General features: G+C 48.2%; 2 protein-coding genes across 5 annotated transcripts in view; one reads left to right on the plus strand and one right to left on the minus strand.

The window, feature by feature from the left end:
• The window catches only part of LIMK2 (LIM domain kinase 2), a 57,709-nt gene extending 46,612 nt beyond the window's left edge, over window positions 1-11,097 (plus strand). For all 4 annotated transcript variants that reach the window (XM_082204045.1, XM_082204047.1, XM_082204048.1 and 1 more), the window contains 7 exons: window positions 875-1,006; window positions 1,282-1,338; window positions 2,736-2,801; window positions 3,910-4,084; window positions 5,098-5,153; window positions 6,360-6,517; window positions 7,349-11,097. In XM_082204045.1, coding sequence (XP_082060171.1) covers window positions 875-1,006; window positions 1,282-1,338; window positions 2,736-2,801; window positions 3,910-4,084; window positions 5,098-5,153; window positions 6,360-6,517; window positions 7,349-7,505 — 801 coding nt within the window. In that variant the 3' untranslated portion in view covers window positions 7,506-11,097. The remainder of the gene's footprint in view (window positions 1-874; window positions 1,007-1,281; window positions 1,339-2,735; window positions 2,802-3,909; window positions 4,085-5,097; window positions 5,154-6,359; window positions 6,518-7,348) is intronic.
• Window positions 10,156-17,484, minus strand: PIK3IP1 (phosphoinositide-3-kinase interacting protein 1). The gene is made up of 4 exons (XM_082204049.1): window positions 17,281-17,484; window positions 14,485-14,661; window positions 13,058-13,136; window positions 10,156-11,999 (listed from the first exon to the last, which is right to left on the minus strand). The coding sequence occupies exons 1-4, from the start codon at window positions 17,351-17,353 to the stop codon at window positions 11,792-11,794; spliced, it is 537 nt and encodes a 178-aa protein (XP_082060175.1). The 5' UTR covers window positions 17,354-17,484; the 3' UTR covers window positions 10,156-11,791.
• Window positions 17,485-25,455: the final 7,971 nt, after the last annotated feature.

Consider the following 25,455-nt stretch of genomic DNA (forward strand, 5'->3'; position numbering starts at 1 on the left):
TATTTGCAGTATGGTAGCGCTGCAGAGAGCTTGCTGGGGAGACCATGCATTAAAAAGGGACTCAAAAATAGCTTAAACAAGGTTTTAATTACAAAAACAAAAGCTCCTTATACACTAAATACATCAACAACAAACCAGACCCAACCACCAACCCATCCCCCAGGGTAATGGGAGAGCTAGGTGCTGCTCCTTATATACTACACCCAATTGCTGACACAGCTTAATCAATACAACTCAGCAGCACCTGCTATGTTTCACAGCTGTAATGCTGGGTCTCGTTATTTTGCTCTGGCCCTTGCTCTGGCCCCTTAAAGACATACACATCGGGAACAATTTAAAGAAACCATTCAACACACAGTTCCACCCGGTTTTGTTTATGTACTTTCTTGCATGTTTATATTTCATTTCTATTTTTATTTCTTTTCTTTTTAAAAAAGTATTACATGTATGGTCCACCTTTTGTCCAAGGAACCCAAAGGTGTCACACACAGTTCTCTGCTTCCCCATTGTACTCTCGTAACAGCCCTGTTGGTTAGACTGAGAAAGAGTGACTGGCCCAAGGGTGCCCAGTGAGCTTTGTGACTGAGAGGGGGCTTGGACCTTGGTCTCCCAGATTGCAGTCTGATGCTCTAACCTGTACTGGCAGGGTGGAATATATATTCTTCAAGGCCAACACACCTGGGCTCCCTGATGCTACAGCAGTTCTGAAGGTGAGCAAGTGTGGATCGCATCAGTCCCTCAGATGGGACTGCAAGAGCTGCTTAGACTTCAAATACTTTTTATTTTGTTTTCTTTAAAAAAAGAAGCAGCAGCAGCAGTAAAAAGGAGGTCTCAGTGCATCCCAAACCCTTGGACTGCTGTCTTGTCTTTTCAGGTGAAGGTGATGCGCAGCTTGGATCACCCCAACGTCCTGAAATTCATTGGTGTGCTATACAAGGACAAGAAGCTGAACCTTCTCACAGAGTACATTGAAGGCGGGACTCTGAAGGATTTCCTCCGGAACATGGTGAGTGAAGGCAGCTTGTCAGAGGAGCAAGGAGAAATTAGACCCTAAAAGTGCACTGGCTCTTGGCCACTAAAGCTCTCAGCTTCTAAAGTAGTCTCCCCCAGGCCTGGTGCCTCCAGTTGTTTTGTACTCTTAACTCCCATCAGCCCCAGCCGGCACAGCCGCAATGTCACGCTGGGAAAGACTTTGAAAAGAGCATTGCGCCTTTCATCCACTACAGATATGTTGCTTGTTTAAGGAACATGTTAATGAGGGCCTTCTTTTTTGCCTTGCAGGATCCATTTCCCTGGGAGCAGAAGGTCAGCTTTGCCAAAGGAATTGCCTCAGGAATGGTGAGTTCCCCGGTTCTTCACATATACACACACTCTTTGCCCACTGGAATCTTGTCTTGAGTTATATATCCTGCCCCATCTTGAGGGCTTAAAAAATACGAGATGCTGAGCAAGGGGGATTGAAAGGTGCATTTGAGAGAGAAATGAGCCGGCCCTACCATTAGACCGCATTAAGCAATTGTCTCAGGTGGGGGCAACAGTGGCATTATTCCTAGTGTCTAGCGGTGGGGGCAACAGTGGCATTATTCCTCTTTCTGAAATGAGAACTGCCCTCTGAATGAGCAGCCAATGCGCAGGAGTTTGCCTCTTAAGGCTTTGCAGCCCAAGAAGCCCCAGTCCAGGCTCATGACTTTGAAAGGGTTGCGATGGGGTGTTCCTTTGCTGGAGAAACAAAGGGGCTGTCATAAGGACATAAGAAGAGCTTGGCTGCTGGATGAGACCAAAGAGGCCCCATCTAGTCCAGGATCCTGTTCTCACAGTGGCCAACCAGATTCCCCAATGGAAAGCCCCAAAGCAGGGCATGAGTGCAGTAGCAGCAGCTCTCCCTTCCTGCAGCTTCCAGCAACCGGTTTTCAGACACATGTGGCTTACCGCAGTAGAGCTTGTGGCTCATTTCTGCATCCTCAGCAGCCGTGGTCTCTTGGTTGCACATGAACCCCTCACACCTGGTTGTCTCCAGCATAATAGGCTTTTACTGCAGTTGGTCTGACTGGATTCTGGGTCAGATCAAACCACCTGTGACCTGCCTCCTCTACTCCCCAGGCCCAGCCACCACCTTGGCTTTTTATTTTATGTATTTCATTAAATATTTTCTTAGTTTACAAAAGTATGTGCAATGCCTCTCTCCCCCCCCCCCCCAATTTCATTTGTTGAGACATTAGGAAGAAGAAGGGGAAAGGTGGGGGAAAGGTGGGTGGGGGTGGGTGGCAATGTTTCTATTATACTTAATATATGTGGGGTTTTGTGTCAGCATCGTTTGTGCAGGTTCTGTGCTATTCACTTGTGTTCCTTTGGTGGTGAGAGAGGTTGGGGTTGGCCTTGTTTGTTTGTGATTGGCTGTGGTGATTTTTGTTTTCATGTGTGAGTGGGGTGGGTGGGTGTTTTGGATCAGGTTAACCATATTTATTTGTATGCCGTTGGTGGATTTTTGTCATTGTCTTGTTGGGCTGTGTATGTGATAAAGGGGAGCCATACCGGGGTGAAGGCGTCTTCTTCTATTTGTCCCCAACCACCTTGGCTTATAAGAAGGGCAATGGCTTGGAGGCACTTGGGCAGCCCGTGAGACAGGCCAGTGGGAGTGTTGAGTGGTTTCAGCCAGAAGTGCCACGTTGGAAGTGGCCCAGACTCAAACAGCGTTGGTTCAAATGCCTCTCTTCCCCTTCTTCTCCCTTTCACAGGCTTACCTCCACTCGATGTCCATCATCCACCGAGATCTGAACTCCCACAACTGCCTCATCAAACTGGTGAGTTCCCCAGTCTCTCCCCATCGCCCACCACCAAGCAAAACAGCTGAGAGTTGGAGCCCTCTGGCTCTCTGCGCACAGAGACCTCATAGGTCCAAGTTAGTGCTGTAAATGTATCCCAGCAAGAGGGGGTGCACCGTTGCTCAGAACTTGGGTGTCTTTAAGCCTGACGTTTTCATTGGAGGCCAAGAGCAAGTGGTGGCTTAAGCAATGTGCATTTGCCCCCCCAAAAAAAAAACCTGTTAGGTTTTTCTTTGAGCTGTGGTTCCTCCCTTCTCCCTTCTCCTATAAACCAGGGGTTCCCAAACTTTTGGTGCCACTGCCCCTTGGTTCCATGAAATCATTCCCAGTTCCCCATACCCTATAAAAAACCAGAATAGTGGTTTGCACACAACAAAATTCAGAGCAGTAACGTTTAATTGCCTATTTATTCCAACCGGGAAAATCAGAAACCAGGAGGATCAAAACTTCAACAAAGAGTGGGACAAATTTATATCATACTTGAAAGACCACTGGAACTCTTTGGCAGGTTTCAAATAACTCTATGTACCTATGATACATCTATGATACATAGATTTTGGATGCAGTGGAGGATTCTAAATTAGATGGGCTTATAATATGCAGTTAAAAAGTTACTTAAAGAACCCACGGAGGGGAGGAGGGAAGTCTTAAGATTCAGAAGAATCTTGCGCAATTTTATTATTATTTGTGATTATGAGTGTGAATGAATTCGTAAAATCAAATAAAAACACTTTCAAAAAGAAAAAGGTTAATTGCCCATTTATTCCAAATCCACTTAAAACTATGTAGTTTAGTTGATTCTTTTTTTATGAACTTGATCCAGTGATACCAGCTTTTCAAAGTCTAATAGTCAATTATACCTCCAGCGCCCCCCTCCCCCACTACCCTTTTGCCTTTTATGGTCTTTGCCCCCTGCAGGTAAACCCAACACTCCCCATTGGGTAGTACCGCTCACTTTGGGACGCACTGCTATTGACCCTGGGCATTTATTGTAGATATTTTTGCTCATGGGCAAACTGCGCCTTCAGATCCCCGCAGACTAGTAGGCCTCTCATAGTGGCCCCTCCTGCTTTGTTCTTGGCTGCAGGACAAGACTGTGGTGGTTGCAGACTTTGGCCTCTCCCGGCTGATTGTAGAGGAGAGGAAGAAGCCCACCCTGGAGAAGCCATCGGCCAAGAAGCGGACCCTGCGCAAGAGTGACCGGAAGAAGCGTTACACAGTGGTGGGGAACCCCTACTGGATGGCACCAGAGATGCTAAACGGTAAGAAGTTTCACAAGTAATCATAATAAAAAAAATTATTTATACCCCGCCCTCCCCAGCCAAGACCGGGCTCAGGGCAGCTAACACCAGATGTAAAAACAATTGATTAAAATACAACTTAAAAACAAGATTAAAATACAGCATTAAGATGCAGCCTCATTTCAGTAGAAACTCAAATCAAAAACTTTTGGGGGATGAAAACGTCAAATCTTCACCAAGGCCAACTATCCAGACTGGTCCTATGTGGGCCATAAAAAGCCAGGGAAGTCCCCAAATACAGTGCTGAAGGCCGGGTCAGCCTTATACCATGACCTTGGTCTATCTACATCAGCATTGCCTACTCTGGCTTGCAGCAGCAACTCTTAAGGGATTCCGTCAGGGAGTCTCTCTGAGCCCTACCTGAAGAAGCTGGGGGTTGAACCTGAGACCTTGTGCATGCAAAGCAGGTGCTTTACCCCTGAGCTCTAGCCCTTCCCAAGTAAAGAACATAAGAAGCTGCCTTATACAGAGTCAGAGCATCGGTCCATCTAGCTCCATATTGTCCACACTGACTAGCAGTGGCTTTCCAAGGTTTCAGGTAGGACGTCTTCCCCAGCCCTATCGGGAGATGCCATTGGGGATGCCATTCCAAGCAGGTGCTCTGCCCCTGAGCCATCATGGTCCTTCCCCAGGAATTGGCAGGATTTTCTGTAGACCTGTCCTCTCTGAAAGTCTGACAGTGTCCCCTCCACAGCCATGATACTTAACAGAATGGCGTTGGGCAAGGTGCCATCTCTTGCCCTGAACTTTGCTCCCAAGCAGGGGAAATTCCAGGAATGATGCCCTGAGTTAGGCATGCAGGAATCATATGTAGTCACTGAGACAATAAAAAATAGACTGTGTGGCTGGAAACTCTGATTCTACTGCCTGAGGGCTCTTAGTGAACTCTTGGTTCACCAGTTCTGTCGTTCACACTCAGCGCTTTCTCCATTTAATGAAAATAAAGCCACTCTCCCTTTTTTCTTTTCTTCCAGGGCAGAGCTATGATGAGACAGTGGACATCTTTTCCTTTGGGATTGTGCTATGTGAGGTAAACCTGGGCCACTTCAGAAGTGAGAAGTTGCCGTGCTCCTTAATAAAATAAATACTGTTTGGGGGGATGTTATTGTTTTTGTTTGTTACTATGGTATGTATTTTTGTGTTTTTATATTATAAACCGCCCTGTGATCCTCAGATGAAGGGTGGTATAGAAATTTAAGGAATAAATAAGTGGTACCTGAGCTTTCTCTCTGGCCACCAGGATCCTCAAAGCTTCTCTGCATGTTAGGGTTTCAGAGCACATTCAAAGTGTTGGTGCTGACCTTTAAAGCCCTAAACGGCCTCAGTCCTGTATACCTGAAGGAGCGTCTCCACCCCCATCGTTCAGCCCGGACACTGAGATCCAGCACCGAGGGCCTTCTGGCGGTTCCCTCATTGCGAGAAGTGAGGTTACAGGGAACCAGACAGAGGGCCTTCTCGGTAGTGGTGCCCACCCTGTGGAACACCCTCCCTTCAGATGTGAAGGAAATAAGCAGCTATCCTATCTTTAAAAGACATCTGAAGGCAGCCCTGTTTAGGGAAGTTTTTAATATTTAATGCTGTATTGTTTTTAACACTCAATTGGGAACCGCCCAGAGTGGCTTGGGGAAACTCAGCCAGATGGGCGGAGTATAAATGATAAATTATTATTATTATTATTATTATTATTATTATTATTATTATTACTACTACTACTCACCTGGTCCTTGGCCAGAGAAACTCGGAAAAATAAAGATTCAGTCTTTAAATGCGCTGCCTCTGCTTTTCGTCTGCTAATCTAAGTGTAGAATATTTTCTCCGAAACATGTTGCATTAATAAACACCCCTTCTGCTTTCCCTATTGGGAACATGGGAAGCTGCCTTCTGCTGACTCAGACCATTGGTCCATCTGGCTCAGTATTGCCTACTCTGACTGGCAGCAGCTTTCCAGGATTTCAGGCAGGGAGTCTCTCCCAGCCGTACTTGGAGATCCCACTGGAGACTAAACTTGGGACCTGCTGCTTGAAAGGCCAGATATTCTACCATGGCCCTTCCTGCCCTCCCTTCTTGCTTTCTCCTCTCCCATGCAAATGCTCCTAAGGGCCTGTTCCTATCCAGGCTTCCCTCCTAGGATCTGGTTCAGCTCCTCCTTCCTATCACCTGCAGCCCCAGGTGGTGGCGCCAGCACACAGCCGAGTCCTGCTTTCCGTGACATTGACAGCTCCTTTCTCTGTTTCAGATCATCGGACAAGTGTATGCCGATCCAGATTGCCTCCCCCGCACTCTGGATTTTGGCCTCAACGTGAAGCTCTTCTGGGAGAAGTTTGTTCCCACCGACTGCCCTCCGGCCTTCTTCCCCCTGGCAGCCATCTGCTGCAGGCTAGAGCCAGAGAGCAGGTGAGGCCTCTGGAGGGATCAAAGCAGGATGAAGGGAGATCTTGGCTCTGTACCTTCCTGCTTCTTTTTGGTCTGGTGCCAGCCTGCTTCCCTCCAGATGTTTTGGAGGGTGCTATTCTGCCTGGGGCTGATAGGTTCTGTGGTCCAGAAACGACCGAAGGGCATCAGGTTGGTGGAGGCTGGTGGAGTCTGTTCCTGGCATTCTGCTTGAGGGAGGGGCATATTTGCATGCAGGCCACCCTCACGGAGGACAGAGCACTTCCTTTGTTTTGACTTTGCTCTCTCCCTTTTTCTTTTAAAGTGTTATTTTTCCTGCCAGTGCGGTTTGCTGTTAAAAAGAACTATTTACGTCAAGTGAGCGTGAAGCAGGAACCAAAGGAAACTGCACCCTCCAGAGCTGGAACAAGCTCTTGTTTCCTCTGTGCAAGGCAGACCAGGCTGCATCACCCTGGGCATGGGAAAGGCTGGGCTCCTGCCTGCCTTTTTGGAGCCTCAACACAGGGGGTGGAAGAAGGGGAGCAGCCTAAAATGCCACAATAGACTGGGGGTGTTCAGAAGTCTCTCCATCAGCCTCCTATCACCTGAAGTTTTTGACTACAGTTTCCATTGGTCCCAGCCAGCACAAACTCTTTTGTCTTATTCCATTGTGGTTGTCCTGGTGGGAGTTCCTTAAACCGCAGTCCTTCCTAGGTCACACCTGCTTCAGTCACTTGTGTGCTGCTTTTAAACATCTCTTTCTGGCCGCCTGGAGGAAATTCCTGCTCTCCATAGGTGACTGCTGATCTGTAGAGAGACAGCATTAGCTTACTGCCTTTCCTCTTCTCTCCCTAGGCCCCCGTTTTCCAAACTGGAGGATTCTTTTGAAGCCCTTTCCTTGTACCTGGGCGAGCTGGGAATCCCTCTTCCGTCAGAACTGGAATTGCTGGATCACGACGTCAGCATGCAGCACGGGCTGATCCGGGATAAGCTACCTGAAAACCTCACCTAATCCTCAAGACCTGTGCGCACTTTCCATAAATTGCCTGTGGGGAGGGAGTGGGGCAGCAGGGGCATATGAGAGAGAGAGAGAGAGCTGATGTTCCGAATCCTCACAGGACATTAACAAGGCACCCATTTGCCTTCCGTCGCCTCACCTTGGACTACCTTCCTCCTGTGGATTTGTGGCATGTTCTGGAAGCAGAATCCTGTCCTGCTTGTGACTTTTAGTACTGACACTCTCTAGCTTTTGGAAACACAAAATTGTGAGGCCCTGTTTGCAGGTCTCTATCATAGTGGTGCCTTGGGCCTCAAAGAGACTGCAAGTGTTTATAAAGGTTCCTGAGCCTGGGACATTTGCCTGGGAGGGGCAGGCTGGGCTGCCCCCAACCTGGGTGCCTTGTCTGCTGTTGGAAAAGGCATGGAAGAGTCAGCAGAGGTTACTTGCAGGCAGAGGGAGTGCGTTTGCCTTCCTCACTCCTCTTGGAGTTGGGAAGTTCTTCAGGAGCAGCTCAAAGACAGCCTCTCTCTGGCAAAGGATCCCCCTTCTCTTCCTCATCTCTACAAATACCTCCAAGCAAACGTTCAAAAACACTACACAGCCAACGTGCGAACTGGGCTTCCACCAACACCCCATGTCAGAAGGGGAAGAACCACCTCCGGTGAGCACAAAGGGTTGTTCCAGAGTAGCAGGCTGCTCTCGGCTGTTTGAGCCACTTTGCAGTGGGAACAGAAAGGGTGAGGCTGTCCTAGTTTGGGGCTCAGTGGCCTCAGACTGTGGGGGCTTCTTAGTGTGGAACAGCTGGGTTTGAGCAAAGAGCTACTTCCCAATCCACCATTTAATTGCAGCTGACAGGGAATGAGACCACTTTCTTATTTGGGTCTGATAGTCTGAAGCCCTTGTTGAACCTGATTAAGTTACCTACCTCTGTCCTCCATTTCAGGCTTCTCTTTCCCTTAGGAACTAAGACACCACTGGTTCTGGCCTGCGCGCGCACACACACACACACTTCCTGGATATACCAAGAATAGAAAGGGAACCATTCCTAGCTTCTGTCTTCTCTGGTGAAGATGGTGCACACACTACATGGTTTCACTTGGCCAGATCTTTCCCCTGTTCTTGGTGGGCCTCAGCAAAGTCACTTTCCTTGGGAAGCCCAACCCAACCTAGCATGAATTTGGGACGGGCATGCAGTCATCGTGGCTTTCGGTCCTCTCCCCTAAGATAGCACCATGGATCTGGACCTCAAGCAGCCCACTTTCCAACTTAGAGTAGCCAAAAAGACATGAGGTCCCTACTAGCCAAGCCATTTTAAACTCCAGTTATCCGGCTTAATCCTCCAAGGGTTAAGAGCCACTGGGCCTTCTGAGCCCCACCCCAGTGGTGGTCTCCATGCCCAGGGCGTTTCAATAAAGATTCCGCTCCCTCCTTCCTCTTTTAATAAATGTGGGTCCCCCTCTATAAATAGGGACGAAGAGAGGAGAAACTTGGATCATGTGTTCAAGAGATTCTGGACTCTTGTTGATTGCACACCAAAACATTTTTGACTAAATTAAAAGCAATAAACTTTATCCTATGGAAACAAAAGTGGCTTGTGTGTTAAAAGGGACAGCCAACATCTTCAAAATGTGGCCAGTTTTGGATCAAAGCGGAGTTTGCTGTTGCTGGTCTTGAAACCCAGTTCTGAGGGCTGTTGCAGATGTGTCATAAGCTATGGGATATAAAGGGCATCAGAGGGGAGGCCTTGGGGACTTTCCCCCAAGTTTTTCTTTCTTTCAGAGATGAAGGGGAGCAGCAGCAACCAAACTGCTGCAGTGCATTTTGGGAACGGTGGCCACCTTTCTGCTTTGTGAAGCTACCCTTGCCTTCTGCATTCTTGTAAGGCAGGGGTGGGGAACCTGCTGTGTCCCGGCTGTTGATGGACTACAATCCCCATCATCCCCTGTCATTGGCTCTGCTGGACGTTTGGAGGGCCAGAGCTTCCTTCTCGCATCCTTGCTTTTAACGTAAGCAAGGCTCATCTCCAACCCAATAAAAATTTTCTACCCTTCTCACCCCAGCAGTTTTAGGGTTGGCTGCAAAATGGGGGGAAAGCACCATAACACAGATGAGAAGAGGAGGAGGAGTTTGGATTTGATATCCCGCTTTATCACTACCCAAAGGCGTTTCAAAGCGGCTCACATTCTCCTTTCCCTTCCTCCCCCACAACAAACACTCTGTGAGGTGAGTGGGGCTGAAAGACTTCAGAGAAGTGTGACTGGCCCAAGGTCACCCAGCAGCTGCATGTGGAGGAGCAGAGACGCGAACCTGGTTCCCCAGATTACGAGACTACTGCTCTTAACCACTACACCACACAGCTCACCAGAATATTTTGAAGAGTAGGAGAAAGGGTTCAAAACCTTTCCTCAACTGATGTGGTGGGGGTTGTGTACCTACCTATTTCACCACACCACTAGCCTCCACATTTTAAGGAATACCAGAGATGAAAAGGTGTGGAATATTGCTTTTTAAGTGGATAAAATTTGGGACTATTGGAAGAACCTTTGCTGCCAGTCAGTGCAGGTGGCCTAGGTGGCTCAACAATCTGACTCAAAAATAAGGCAGCTGTAGTTTTCTAGTTGCAACACTTGACCATTCCACAGAATAACACAAATACAGCCTGAACAGTTCTTTTTTATTTTATTTCATAGTCCATGAGGTATTTAAAAACACTTACAAAGAAATGGTGTTCAAAGGCATTGAAACGTATTTATTTAAAAAAAAAAAACAAAATTCCCATCTCTGTTTGCATAACCGGAGTGTACAAGAAACCTTCACTCTCAGCAGCTGGTCTACCTTCCTTGAGTGGTGAAGGTGGGTTTTTTTATTTAAAAAAGTCAGTATGGCTAAAGTGAGTTATTTGTTGGCGGAACAGAAGTATGTGTGCTTTACGCCTAACAAAGAGCATCGCAGGAGAACTTCCTTGATCCTGGTTCTCTGCCTCAAATGCTGCCTGACAAAGCCACCGCATAAATCACCCCACCACTTGGCTTGTGCAGCTGCTACAGAGGAACTGGCCCAGCGCTATGAAAAAAAAAAACCCTGAACTACTAACCCCAATGCAAAGCAGGGCCATCCATCACTTAGTCGTTGGCTGGATCTGAAATGGAGGTGAAGGAGCTTTTGCGCTTGAGCCGGCACCGTCTGGGCAGATCTAAGAATGTTAAGAGAAGCCTGCACCCAGAATCCTGCCCTCTTAAGAGGCCAATCGGATGCCTGTAGGAAACCTGCCAACAGGATTTGAGCACAAGAGTCCTCTTCCCTCCTGTGGTCCTAGCGTTGCCTTGAAGTCGCCTTTCTGGAAACAGACCTCTGCAGAATGCCTTTAGGGGATCCCTTTCGTCTCCATATCTGCTAAACCCCAAAGTGTGCTGGGAGGGGAGAAGGAAACATACCTGAGCTGTCTTGCTGTGCTCAACAAAGATCACGAAGGGAAAAGATCGCTGTAAATTGAAACTCCCCGCATGTAAGAATCTGTCCCTGGCCTTAGAAGTCCTGGAGTACGTAAGACAGAAGATACAGATTTTGAAGAGCTCACTAGGGACAGCCCCGCTTGCCCACCCCACCCCCACCTATAAAAAAATAGCCCTCCTATTTGGGAAGCTTCCTCCTTGACTGTTTTTGAAAAGGCAGTTTAAGCACCGAGCTATAAGGAAAACTCTGTGGTTGTTAAATACAGGGGTTTGTAAGGAGGGCCATTCTTCTGACAGCAGCCTTCCACTTTAGGAAATAATAAAAATACATTCAAATGTTCGAATACTTTTGCTTTTCAAGCTCACCTACACTACAGCTCTCCACTTGTAACAGATTTGCAGGCACCAGGACCGGTGGAAGCTATCTCCGTGGAAGAAGATCGAGAGGAGGCGATATAGACAGGTACTTCCTGACTGGAGAGAGACTGTGCAGTCTATACAGCAGGAGGCAGGCGCTGCATTTTCTCTTCCCGCCCTCCATCGGGGGGCAGAAGGAAGAGCTGGACCTCACAAGAGGCTCAGGCCACACCAGACCGTCCAGTGGCATTCAGTTTCATGCAGCTGGGACCCAAACGCCCCAACAATGGATGAGCATGGGTGAGCCAGTCCTTGCACGTCTTCAGAGCCTCGTCAAGACTCTTCCAGGCTTCTTGTTCCTCCCCGAACAGAAAAAAACAACCAGAAATACAAATGAAACTCCCACGTACGTTGGTGAGAAGAGAGAGGAGTCTCAGCCGTTGTGGGTGCAAGCAGGGCATCTCCTAGGGTGCCCCCCACCCATGTTCCTCAGGCTCCAGGTGTGCCCGCTTGACCCATCAGTGGGGCATCGCCATTGTGCGTTTCCTCCACGGGGGTCTGGTTCGTGTGCACCTCTATCGTGTTCTCGTCCACCAGTTCGCAGGCTTGGTTGGTGAAGGCTGAGAGCGGCAAAGTGATCCGCTGCATTTCGCGCTCGTAGACCTTCTGCTCGTGCTGCTCCTTCAGATCTTTGCCCCTGGGGAGGGAGGGAGAAGGGGGGTGTCAGACGGGGTGGTGGTGCAGGTTCCAAACTGATGCACACTCTTTATTATTTCATAAAATTATACACTGTTTGGTTGCAAAATAAAAAAACCTCAAAGCAGTTTACAAAAAGAATAAAACAAATTTATCAGTAAAAGTAAAATTTCAGTGCAAAGGAGGGCGACTGAGATGATCAAGGGTCAGGAAACCAAGCCTCATGAAGAACAGTTGAAGGAGCTGGGTATGTTTAGCCTGGGGAAAAAGGAGGCTGAAAAGGGATGCGGTAGCCAGCTTCAAATATTTAAAGGTCATCACATGGAAAATGGGGCAAGCTTGCTCCAGAGGGTAAGAGCTGAACCAATGGGTTCAAATTATAAGGAGATTCTAACTCAACAGTAGGAATAACTTTTGGAATCTATGCAGACGGTCTCACAAGCTAGTGGACTCTCCTTTGTTGGAAGTTTTTAAACAGAGGTTGGACAGCCATCTGTCAGGAATTATTTAGCTGTGATTTTTTGGGCTGGACTAGATGACCCTTGTGGGGTCCCTGCCAACTCCACAATTCTATGAAAAACAGCTATTTAAAACATTTTTAAAAATAATTAAAATCAGCAATAAGCTAAAAAACACATCAAAATATATGTCAACGTTCTAAATGCCTGGGTGGACTTTGCCCAAACAAAAAAATGTTTTAGCAGGCGTTGAAAAGAGTAGAACGAAAGCACCTGACTGGTGTCAATAGGCAGGGAGTTCCCACGGGTGGGATCTGCTGAGAATGTTTTACATGAGCGACAGCTGATGTGGTGCAGGATTTAAAAGTGTCAGACTAGGACCTGAAAGACCACGGTTCAAATCTACACTGGGCCACCAAGCTCATTGGGTGTGGCCTTGGGCCACTCACTGTGTTCCCTCAGCCTCACAGGATTAAATGAGGGGGTGGGGGAACCATGTACCCCACAGAGAGTTCCTTGGAGAAAAAAAATGGATATATAATAAATGCAAAAGAAGAAGATAACAACATACAAACGATCAATGCAAAGGCCCTTCACTTGCCTCTTATAGACATAGCCCACGACAATGCCTGCTCCGATTGCAATGATGATCACCATCATCAGAAGGCCCAGCACGTAGCCTGTGGGGGGGCGGGGAAGAGGACAGATGCAACACATTTTAAGCACACCGCTGCAGACCGCCCCCAAACCCTGCAGCATAAAGCAACACAACGGATGCTTTCCCCAATTATAACTTTGCATGCTGCATCAACCGCCTTGGCACACATTTGAGAAAGTGCAGGTTTTGAACACTTAAATAAATATGTAGTAACGTGTGCGCACACTTTTTCTGGCCTTTCTGCACCCAAGGAATTCCAAAAAATGAGAGCCAGTGTGGTGTAATAATAATATAATAATAATTATTATTATTATTTATTACGGCCGTACGCCCATACAGATAAAAACAAGACATAAATAACAGCTTGTGCACGTGGGAAAAAACAGCCGCTAAAACACTACTATAACAATAAAATCCTGTAAGATGGAATGGCATACTACGCCTTAATTAGCTTGTGGTGCTCCTTGGCAACGCTTTTGGGTAAGGACAGCGACCAGGAACCTAGCCACTTTCAGGGTCGTGTGGGTATCCTTATCCTGCAAGATTTGGGCAAGGTGGAATTTTGGTGGGGTACCCTCTAGTTTCTGTATGATTGATCCCAACAAATTTGCCCGTGGCACCTTGAATAAGGGGCAAGTGAACATAATGTGCTGAAGCGACTCCGGCGTCTCCTTATCACATGAGACGGGGGTGTAATGTAATATATAAATGGCAGGGTGGCTCATTTAAAAAAGCAGCTAGAAAGGGCAAAATGCAGAGTGAAGCTGTATGACTAGCCCTTCTGTAGGTCTGTACTGCACACACACTTCCCCCTTGAACTAGAAAACCCTTTAAAAGTCTTTTTAAAGGGCTTTAAAATGATGGCTCACATTCTCAGAACCCTCACCCAGGAAACAGCTGTCTTGTTTACAGAAAGAGCTCGCAGGATGCCAGCTCTTCACACCTTACCCACTTCCTGCTGAGTGAACCCATTTCCTCCTCCCACCCAACAGATGTAGTGGAGTCTGGCCTCACAGAAACATAGAACTGTAAGGTCGGGAGGGACCCCGAGGGTCATCTAGTCCTACCCACTGCAATCACAGCTAAGAATTGGCCATCTAACCTCTGTTTAAAAATGTCCCGTGAACAAGTCTTTGAGGGAATCCATTCCCCTGCCAAAAGGCTCTTGCAGCCTCCTTTGAAACTAACCCTGCCTTGCTTAATCTGGTGTCCTTCTAGGAGGGAGTTTTGATCCATCTCTAGGGACACCAGACTGGGGGAAGCCTGAACTAAACCACTCCCAACTCTTTTAGTCATCGCAATTCTGAAACGAGCCAGGCTACACACAAAGCCGCTGCAAGGACATTCCTAGGGAGTCTTTTAGTCCTTACCCAGAGTGCCCAAGTCCTTCTTTTCGTTCGATCTCATCTTGACCCTCTGGCCGATCCCGACAACGGGCTGGACTGCAGCCGCCTCGCTCCGGGATGGCAAGCTGTTGGCAGGCTCGAAAACCTGATCGGTCGCTGCCGTTTTGACTGTGAGAGCCGGGGAGACGGCAGAGGTTGCATCTGGAGGGGACAGAAAATGACCGTCAGCATCAAAATATTTCACAGTGAGAAGGGGGTCATTCAAAAGAGTGTGTGTGCCCCAAGAACCAGCCCTGCATCAGGCCGCTTTAAAATCTCTTGTGCTGGTGTATTTTTCCCCAGTGCTGGAACTCAAGATTCCAGCATAGGGCTGTTTTGCTCATTTATTTATTTCATAAAATTTATGCAGACACTTGATTGTAAGACACACAGAGAGAGCTTAAAGAGCTTTACAAAGAGAACAATAGAATTATCAGTAAAAGCAACTCGTTAAAACATTCAAAAGAGACAACCAGCAATAAACTAATAACAGATTAAAACATACATTAACATGCTATGTGTCTAGGTAGGCTTGTCTAAACAAAAACATGTTTTGCAGGTCCTTAAAGAGTACAGCGAAGGTGTTTGTCTGGTGTCAATAGACCGGGAGTTCCAGAGTTGCCACACTAAATTGGGAGCAATGCAGAAATGGGCGGGGGGGGGGGCATAGATTGCAACAGCAGATCAAGGAGATGGAACAGCCTGGCCCACAACTGACCCTCTTCCATGGGGGCTGAAGGAATGGATGCTCTTTTTAAAGCAAGGAAAGACAGTGTCCAGCCTTGTTTGCTGCCAACAGACAACACACCCTTCCAAATAGTTTTGATGTTGACCACCTGGTGGAAACTCTTACTCATATGGTTCTTAAATGTAAACTATATGCTGATCTCTGCCAGCAATTCCTAAAGCAACTCTCCATCCCCAAATGGAGGTCATACACTTTCTACTATTGGGGAATGACCAGGAGCTCACAAAGTTAGTGGCAAATATCTTTATCTGGTATTCTGTCATCCAAACACATTGCAGACAGCTGATCTCCCTGGAGTCCTAGAGATGTGACAATAGTCTGCTCTGCCTCTCCTTTTTTTTTTGGTAAATGTTTTGTGCCACAGGGGAAGCGGTAACTCTGTACTGTTATGTTATGGACGTTTGTATGTGATGCCAATAAAAGGTTTGATGATGAAATAGTTTTGAATTATTATTTTTAACAATAATATTACCACCCATCCTTCACCCCAAGGTCTCAGAACAGGGAACAACAATTAAAATACAGTATTGAAAACAATAAAAATCAGTTCCTGCAATTTGCACCCACAAAGAGGTACCGATGGCCACCAACTTGGATGTCTTTAAAGCCTGGTAATATAGATAAATCCCTGGTAGATATGGCTATTAAGAGTTAACAGCCACAACGGCCATGTGGCCATGAGTTCCAGAGTCAAAGGCAATAAATGCCTCCAAATATCAATTGCAAGTGTTCGGGCCCTGCTTGTTCATGGGTTTCCCATAATGTGCCTATGGTTGACCACTGTGAGGACAAGATGCTAGACTAAATCACCCCTGTTTGGCTTGATCCAACTTGCGCCACCCTGAGAAGCTTCCCCTCCCTCAGCCGGCAGCGAAAATGTCTTTTGTGAGCAGCAGACATCTCTCAGCACACCGCTCTGCCTCTTATGAGGACAAAGGGTGTTTTATGCATTTGCACGTTTAATCCACTGATTAAAACCTGGCGTAATCATTAAGACTACATGCATCTTTGCTCAAAAGTAAGCTTCATTCAGGTAAATGGCATTTACTCCCAGGTAAGCGTTGGCTGGCAGCCCCGCTTGCAAGGTCCTCGCTGAGCTAGGCAAGCATGCGCAAGAAAGTACTGTAACGGGGAGAGGCTCCTGCGCATTTCAAGTTGGAAACTCGCCCCGGTGGAGATCCAGACCACGCCCTCCAGCAGTAGGGGGAGGGGCCTCGGGGCCACGCCCCCTCCCAGAGTCAAAAGGGACTCCCACGTGCAGGAAGGCGTGGCTAAGCCTGTTCTCCACGAAAGGGGGTGGCTGGGTTGTTTACCCCGCAAGGTCTCTGCGGCTGAAGGATGACATCACCCCAAGGCAGCGACCAATAGGAAACGAGCTCAAGGCCTGGAGACAACACGGACCAATGGCGAGGGGGGTAGAGGGAGGAGCCGGCGGAGCGGAATTAAAGAGATACGTCATCGCCCTCCCTGCTCTGCTTAAGGCAGGAGAAAAGGGAGCATGCGCACTAAGGATCAAGCGCCCCCATCACAGACGCTTCTATGCGTGCGCTACTCGGCGAGGGTGCGCCCTTTCCCCCCACCGCTGGGTGTGCATCTGAGCACATGCAGAGTGCGCCTGCCCCGCCTCAGTCTCTCTTCCGCAGAGCCCCCGTTGCGCCCATGGAGGCTTGCTCCCGATTAAGCCAGCTTGGGGTCCGGGCGCAGAAACAAAAATTAACCGAAATAACGCAGCAGCAGCAGGCAGCGCGGAGTTTTCCTGCAAGGGTTCGGCTGCTCCGGTCGCAGCAGACTGGTGCGAGCTGCCTTCACACGTGCAGAGTCGACACGTGAGGGGAAGGGGAGCTTGCACGTGTGAACGGGGGAAACTCGCGGGAGGGAGGGGGGTCAGGGGCTCCTCGCGGGCGTCGATAGCAGGTGGGTCGGAGACCCCCTCGGAGCTCCTCTCGTAAGGAGAACGAGCAAGACCGCTCCGCTGCAAAGGCAGGCGGGCGGGCGAAATTGGCACGGGGCTAGGACCGGGCACCGCCGCTCACCTTCCGTAGCCGAGCCGAAGCCCAAGAGCAGCGGCTGCAGGAGCAGGAGGAGAAGCGCCCACCGAGACGCCATGAGGAACGGCGGCCTGGAGACGAAGCAGAGGAGGAGGAGGAGGCGCTGTGATCCGGACCGGGTGCCTGGGTTGTTGTTGCTGCGGCCGCTGCCTTCGGCTGCTTCGGTGGAGCTTTTGCGGCGTAAACAAGCCGGGCCTTTGAAGGAGCTCAGCTCCGCCTCCCGGAGCCGCCTCCTCCGCTGGTCCCGAGGCGCTTGCAGGGTCCTAAGTCGGGGAGGCGAGGAAGACGCGCGCCACGTGGAGCCTCCCGCCTCCGACGCAGTCTACCCGCCTGAGCTCTGCTGACCTGGACGCAGGAGAGGGCTAGGACGCCCCGCCACCGAGCCAAAGCAAGCAGAGAGGACACGCACCTGGCTACTCATTGGGAGCACCTGGCTGGCCGCAATGTGAACAGAGAGCTTAGCCATTTGGGAGGCAAGAGGCTTCTGAATGCTATTTGCCAGGAACCACTGGCGGGGAGTGAGCTGCTGCTGACACTGGCCACTGTGGGCACAGGCCATTGGACTTGTTGTCATCCCTTTGGGCATGGTAAAAAAAAGGTAAAGGACCCCTGGGCAGTTAAGTCCAGCCCAAGGCAACTATGGGGTTGCAGTGCTCCTCTCGCTTTCAGGCTGAGGGTGCTGGCATTTGTCCACAGACAGCTTTTCAGGTCATGTGGCCAGCAGGACTAAACCGCTTCTTAGCGCAACAGAACACTGTGATGGAAACCAGAGCGCACGGAAACGCCGTTTTACCTTCCCGCTGCAGCGGTACCTATTTATCTACTTGCACTGGCGTGCTTTCGAACTGCTAGGTTGGCAGGAGCTGGGACAGAGTAATGGGAGCTCACCCCATCGCGGGGATTCGAACCGCCGACCTTCCAATCAGCAAGCCCAAGAGGTTACAGCCAGGCTCTTCTGGTGCCCACCCTGCCATCATCGCCCCACCTCTTAATCAGCACCCACTTTGATGTTTTCCTCATCACCCAAGTGTGTTTTCCTTCCTCTCTTGCTCCACTGCTTCATTGATTAGTTCCCTTGTCTGCTGCCCAAGACAGACTCTGGCTCCTACACCTGCGACCCTGTGGCTAAAACAGTGAACAGGGTATTGTTACGAGGGTGTGACCACAGAACCCACTATAGGTAGAACTAACTCTGTGCTAATATTTAGCATTTTTTTCCAATCCAGTGGTGAGCGCTGATAAGAGTTGGAAGTCAATAATATCTGGAGAGCTGCTAGTTTCACAACAGCAACGGCAAAACAATACCAACGCCCTATATGTTACTTCCAACATTAAGAAATATTGCAGTAACCAGCAGCAATGGGTTGTTGTTGTTGTTGTGTGTGTAAGCTTCCATTTGTTCTGATGCTCAAAACAAATTCCTGGCCTGAGAATTTGCTAATTTTAAGCATATGTCTTCTGTACCAGGCTACAGTCAGTCAATCACATAGAGTTCCAGTAAAAAAACAACCCAAAGTAGATCCCACAAGCCTGAGGACTGCCTGAGGCAGAGCATTCATCTTCAAAATAAATATCACGTTTTATCTATATACCACCTTTCCAAATGTAATGTTCAATGTGGTTTACAATCCCTGGCATCTTTAGGCAGGGCTGGGAAAGTGTAATGTCTAAATTACAACCAGGAGTGGGGCATCTGCCCCTCCAGATGTTGAGCCCCATCATCCCTGTGCTGGCTGGGACCAAAAGGAGTTCCAATCCAGCAACATCTGGAGAGCCACGTGCTCCCCATTCCTGAAGCTGAAGAGAGCTGGGAGTGCAAAACATCTGGCTGGTGCAGAAGATCCCATCAGCCCTGGGAACTGTAGTCCAGAAGGGCACCAGGTTAGGAAAGTTCCCACATTAGATAATATGTTATGTTGCTCTCACATAGAATCATCACAGCCGCAATGAGATTCTGGGTGTGCCCATGTCTCTGTGCAAATTGCTGCTTGCCTTTTCCAGCTGGAAATTGCCAGAAAAGCATGTCAGGGCATAGTGTGGGCCGTGAGCATATTCTGGCAGACTGGCATATTTTTGGCACAGGCCTGTGACATAGAGGTGGAGTTCAAGCTATTTTTTGTCCTGTAAACAAACCTCAGCTACCAGAGTTCCTGGAGGTATATATCCTTCCTGCAGCTCCAGTAAGAATTCAGTTCAGAAACTCAGGGTTGAAATTCATCTGCGCCTAAAAGGCAAATAGGAAATCACATTTAAAAGAAGATGGGCAATCACTTCCAAATGTAGTTACTGAAGAAAAAAAAGCCAAATTCAACATTATGTGGAGACCAATAGGATCAAGGAAATATGGAAGCCAAACCTTATGAGGACTTGTTGAGGAAGCTTGGTATGTTTAGCCTGGGAGAGAGGAGACTGAGAGGAAATATGGTAGCCATCTTAAGACAATCTGAAGGGGCTGTCACATGGAAGATGGAGCAAACTTGGTTTCTGCTGCTCCAAATGGTAGGACCTGAACCAATGGATTCGAATGACAGAAAAGGAGATTCCAACTAAGCATAACTTTTTGTCAGCAAGAGTTGTTTGGCAGTGGAACAGACTCCCTCTCCTTCCTTGGAGGTTTTTAAACTCAGGTTGGATGGCCATCTGTGAGGGGTCCTTTAGCTTTGATTCCTGCATTGCAGAGGATTGGACTAGATGAATTTTGGGGAGATCCCTGCCAACTCTACAATTCTATGTACAGTGGTACCTCGGGTTACATACACTTCAGGTTACATACGCTTCAGGTTACAGACTCTGCTAACCCAGAAATATTGCTTCAGGTTAAGAACTTTGCTTCAGGATGAGAACAGAAACCGTGCTCCGGCGGTGCAGCAGCAGCAGGAGGCCCCATTAACTAAAGTGGTGCTTCAGGTTAAGAACAGACCTCCGGAATGAATTAAGTACTTAACCCGAGGTACCACTGTATACCACTGTCAAACTACACCAGATCTATACCTAGTTATATTCTCCGTTTGACTATCGGAACACCCGTTTTTTTTCTTCTAGTACAAGATGGAAACGCTTTTCAGATACAGGTTTTGCAAAGGAATTTTAAGTCAAATGGTACTATTCAGAGAGAAAGATACAACTAAAAAAATTGGCATTCCATGAAAGCAGTGATTTAAAAGTGGACCGATGTGTCCATCTGTCAAAAGTGTCCTGAGGAAGAGTGGGTGCATTTTGATCTGTCCAGCTGGGCAAAAGTGGTTCCCCAGCCCTGGTTGAAATCAGAGTACAGTGGTACCTTGGGTTACATACGCTTCAGGTTACAGACTCCGCTAACCCAGAAACAGTACCTCCAGTTAAGAACTTTGCTTCAGGATGAGAACAGAAATTGTGCTCTGGCGGTGCGGCAGCAGCGGGAGGCCCCATTGGCTAAAGTGGTGCTTCAGGTTAAGAACAGTTTCAGGTTAAGAACGGACCTCCGGAACGAATTATGTTCTTAACCCGAGGTACCACTGTAACTCCAGCAGGAAGTCAGACACATCTAACTCCTAGGGAATTGAGTGCATCTCAGAAAAAGTTTGGACAGTTTTTGTCCAGGGGTACCACCATTACACAGGGCCAACAAAGCAGGAAGGGGGTGAAAATCACATGTTGCTTGGGCTGCAATACTTTTGCTTTCTCCCAGGTTCCAGGAACAACTTCATTCCTGGAACCTGGGAAAAAGCAAACAGAAGAATTGCAGTTTAAGCAACATGCAATAGGACAGCTGTCACAAATAATTGAGAAGGTGGTGGGTGTATCCACATTCCATCGGATTGACAGATAAAGCACCCTGCCCTTCATCCCTGGAAAGTACCTGGAGGATTTCCTGATACTTACATAATTCAGTATCAGGAGGGCTGCCCTTCCAGCCCAGAAGGCCCAACCTCATGTAGCTCTGAGCCCCAAACCTCTGTCTCCCCCATGTCATTTAAGCCCATTTGTGGGTCCATAAACAGTCCCCCCCCAAAATGCAGTAGTGCTCCTATTACGAATAGCATTTGTAATGTGGCTGTACCTTAGAGAACTCCAAAGTGATAACCTCCTAGCTGCTGTTCCACCTCTGAACAGAACTTCTTTGAAGTTTTGTTTTGTTCAGACAACCAAGCGGTGTACACATTTTTTTGATATTAACAAACTGCAGCCTTTTGGGGGTTTGTAAACTGCTTTCAGGTTTTGCAATCGAGTGGTATATCCGTTTTATGAAATAAAAAGGAAATAAATTAAATATACAGCACTGAAAACCAAATCGGCCACTGGGGACTTTGCAAGCATCTAGTCCAAGATGCCCTTAACCACTAGAATTTCAGATAAGCACATTCTCATTCCCCTTAATTCTTAAAAACAGAGGCCCTTCGCTCCCTTCCCTTTCCCCCCAGTTGAAATTTAGAAAGTTTTGTGATGCAGGGAGCTTTGTTGCTTTCGTGGTGGTGACGATTCTACTACTAAAACATAAAGCACCACGTGTGTTGATGATGTGAGCAGATGGGGAAGCTGCTAGCTAGATACTCCATCCACATCCAGCTATCAGATCTTCCCTCTCATCATCAGGGGAAGAGATGACTTCATTCCGAATAGGAGAACATCTCTCTAAAAGCCAACACTAAAAGTCTTCAGAGGTTGGGTCTTGTAGTTAAAGCACAAGACCTTGGATGGCGAAAGGCTGCTATTTCTGGCTCTCCAACCGTTTGCCTCCTCGGATGACCTTGGCCTGCTGCTATTTTCCTTCTCTTTTATCTCCAAGGTTTGTGTGTTTGTAACAAACACATGATAGCCCAGCTCGGTCTCTGGCTCTCTGATGCACAAATGGTGCAAAGGCTCGACAAGTTTTGGCCATACATTAAGTGGCATCTGTTGCAAACAAAAATTGCCCTTTTCCCTTATGGGGTATCCAAGAGCCCATATAGAGTCCTTACATAGGTTCTCTATTGGTAGGAGAGAATAACAGAGGCCAACCAGAGAATATCGAGAAGCAAAGCAGTTAGTAAGCTTGATCTTTATTGATCTGTTGCAACAGGGTGCTCCCCTCACTCGCAGGAAAGGAGGAGGACCCACAAAAATGCTGTGCAAGGGCTTATAAAGACTTTTGAAATTGCCACCCTGTAGATCAAGAGCAGGGATGCGGGTGGCGCTGTGGGTTAAACCACAGAGCCTAGGACTTGCCGATCAGAAGGTTGGCGGTTCGAATCCCCGTGACGGGGTGAGCTCCCGTTGCTCAGTCCCTGCTCCTGCCAACCTAGCAGTTCGAAAGCACGTCAAAGTGCAAGTAGATAAATAGGTACCGCTTCGGTGGGAAGGTAAACAGCGTTTCCGTGCGCTGCTCTGGTTCGCCAGAAGTGGCTTAGTCATGCTGACCACATGAACCGGAAGCTGTACGCCGGCTCCCTTGGCCAGTAAAGCAAGATGAGCACCGCAACCCCAGAGTCGGTCTCGACTGGACCTAATGGTCAGGGGTCCCTTTACCTTTACCTTAGATCAAGACCACCCCAAGAAACATCATATATACATCACAGAAGGGGTGTAACCTAAGACCACCCCTCAGATACATCATACCTACATCACAGAAAAGGTGGTCTACAACAGAAATTTGAATGTTGTTTTTCTCCTGTCCTTGTTTATCTCCTGTCTGGCAGGTTACTTGATTGGATTGCCTGGGGAGCCTGGCCAGTCTTCTGTAACAATAAAGACTTAGTTCCTGGGCCATGTCACAGGCTCACACCCTATTCAAACACAGACATACCCTTAAGACAGGATTTGTGAAGGAAAAGACAATGGGGAGGCTTTTCCATTTTCCTTTGACCTTGCAGATAAAACATTTGGTCAGTTTGGGACAGTTTGAAAATCAAAATGGTTCCAGGTCGGTCTTCCTGTGCTGATCTATGTACGTGCTTGGTTGGTACACTTATGAACATTTAACATATATCTAACACCTCAAAATTCCTATCACACATTATATTTAAAAAAAGACTCTTATGGACCCAGAGGCACTAAAAGGAACAGTGGAAACTGCTTTATAGAGCCAGAGAGCACTGGTGCATCTAGGTCAGGCTTGTCTGCACTGACTGGCAGCAACTCTCCAGGCAGGGTGTTTTTCGCAGCTGGAGAGCAGCAGATTAAGGCAGGCTGGTTCAGATTGTTCCCTCTCCACCAAGAGATCAAAATGTACCATATATTTGTGGCAGGGGGAGGGCAGGAAGGGGAGAGAGCGCTACCAGCCAAGGAACTGCCACGCCTTCTGCTCCAGCTATCAATAATTTCTGGGCTTGGCTGAACATTGTTTGGCTTTGGGGAAGCTGGTGTGTGGCAGATCAACACAGCGCCCAATGTGATCACGCGCCTTTTGGCTGGAGCCAAGGCACTCCCTGCATCCCTTTCCCAGGTGGAGGAGGAAAGGAGAAAACAAGAACAGTCTCTGTGTGTGAGAGAAAGCCTGAAGTGGGGAGCTCCCAGCCACCCACCTCTGCGTCACAGCACACAGGCCAGACGGTGCCCTTGAACGGACAAGACACTTGTCCCGAACTGTCTGCAAAGTCGAGGTATTCCTCACCAGAACCGGAGGTGTCTGCTGGCCCTTGCAAGTCCATCTGGATATCTGAAACCATGGCAGGTTATCTGAAATCTGAAGCCTGCGGGAGGGGTGTGTGTGAGAGAGCTGGCTGGCTGGCTGGCACACACAAGAGGATTGTGTAAGGAGGATTCACCAGCCACATGGCACGGCCTGCAGGTCTCTTAGCTGTTGGGTGCATAATGCCTCCCTGAAAATAATTTCCTTTTCCTATTCCAAGAAGTTGTTCCAGGTTTCCACTTCTAATTTTAACCCCCCCCCCAAACAAAGACATCTTCAATTCTCCAGATACTTGCAGCAATTAAAGATTTGTTATTCTGACATCTAAAAAGTTAAAAAAAAAAAGCAGCAGAAGGGAGTTGATCAGGCTTTAGCCACCACAACCCTGAAGGTGGTGGCGTCAGCTACCGACACCCACTCCCCTCACATACTCAAGGTGTTGCCTAGATTCCCATTTTTGGGACATGGGAATTTGTCTTTTGCTGAGTCTTGTTGCATGTAGTTCCATGTTGTCTACACAGACTGGCAACATCTCTCCAGGGTTTCAGACATCCCCAGTCCTACACAAGGATGCTGGCTACTAAACCTGGGGCCTTCTGCATGCAAAGCAGATCCTCTAGCACAGAGTTTCCCAAACTTGGGTCTCTAGCTGTTTTTTTGGACTACAATTCCCATCATCCCTGATCACTGGTCTGGCTAGCTAGGGATGATGGGAGTTGTAGTCCTAAAAAAATGCTGGAGACCCAAGTTTGAGAAACACTGCTAAGCCGCAACTCTTTTCCATCCAAAAGGCTGAAAAGGGGTGGAGGCAAGAGAGCCTGTGATGGTTCAGCTGAATCAAGCTGTGGGTGCATCTGGCTTAGAACCCAGAACCTTCTGCATGCCAAACAGATGTTCTACCACCGAAATATTAGGTTATGGCGATCTGTGCACCTGACACTCCCTGAAATCAAAACTCCAGGAAACCTAGTTCTTGATGTCCACAGAATAACACGTGCAGTTTTGCGAGTGTGTACCAGGTGTTGGCCCTCCAGATGTTTCTGGGCTATATCTCCTATTATCACTGCCTATTGGCCATGTTGGCTGAGGCTGATGGGAGTTGCAGTCTGACAATATCGGGAGGGCGGCCTGTTTCCCCAGTCCTGGATTCTGCATTACTTCATGGCAGCTTGGATGAACCTGGAGCACTCCAGATCTTGCTTGACTACAATTCCCATGAGCCTTAGGCAGCCCAGCCACGCTGGAATAAGACAAGAAGGTTTGTGCTAGCTGGGAAAGATGCAGTCAAAACTTCAGGTGGGGGCGGGACAGGTGAGGGGAGGCCAATGGAAAGATTTCTGGACACCTCCAATGCATTGAGACATTTTAGGCAGCTCCCTCAAAAGCGGGGCTCCTTATTCCATTCCCGGTGGTGGAGCTGCAGAAGGGTCCCTATTTTCATGCACCCCAGGGAGGTGTGGCCTGCACAGAGGAAACTAACTTGCACAGAGGAAACTAACTCGTTCAAGCTCTGGAGGGCGTAGTTTCCTTTGGTTCTTGCTTCAAGCTTGCTGGGCCTTCATCGTTTCCAACCA

Source organism: Podarcis vaucheri, assembly GCF_965113315.1.
Source record: "Podarcis vaucheri genome assembly, chromosome: 16".
Lineage (NCBI taxonomy): Eukaryota > Metazoa > Chordata > Lepidosauria > Squamata > Lacertidae > Podarcis > Podarcis vaucheri.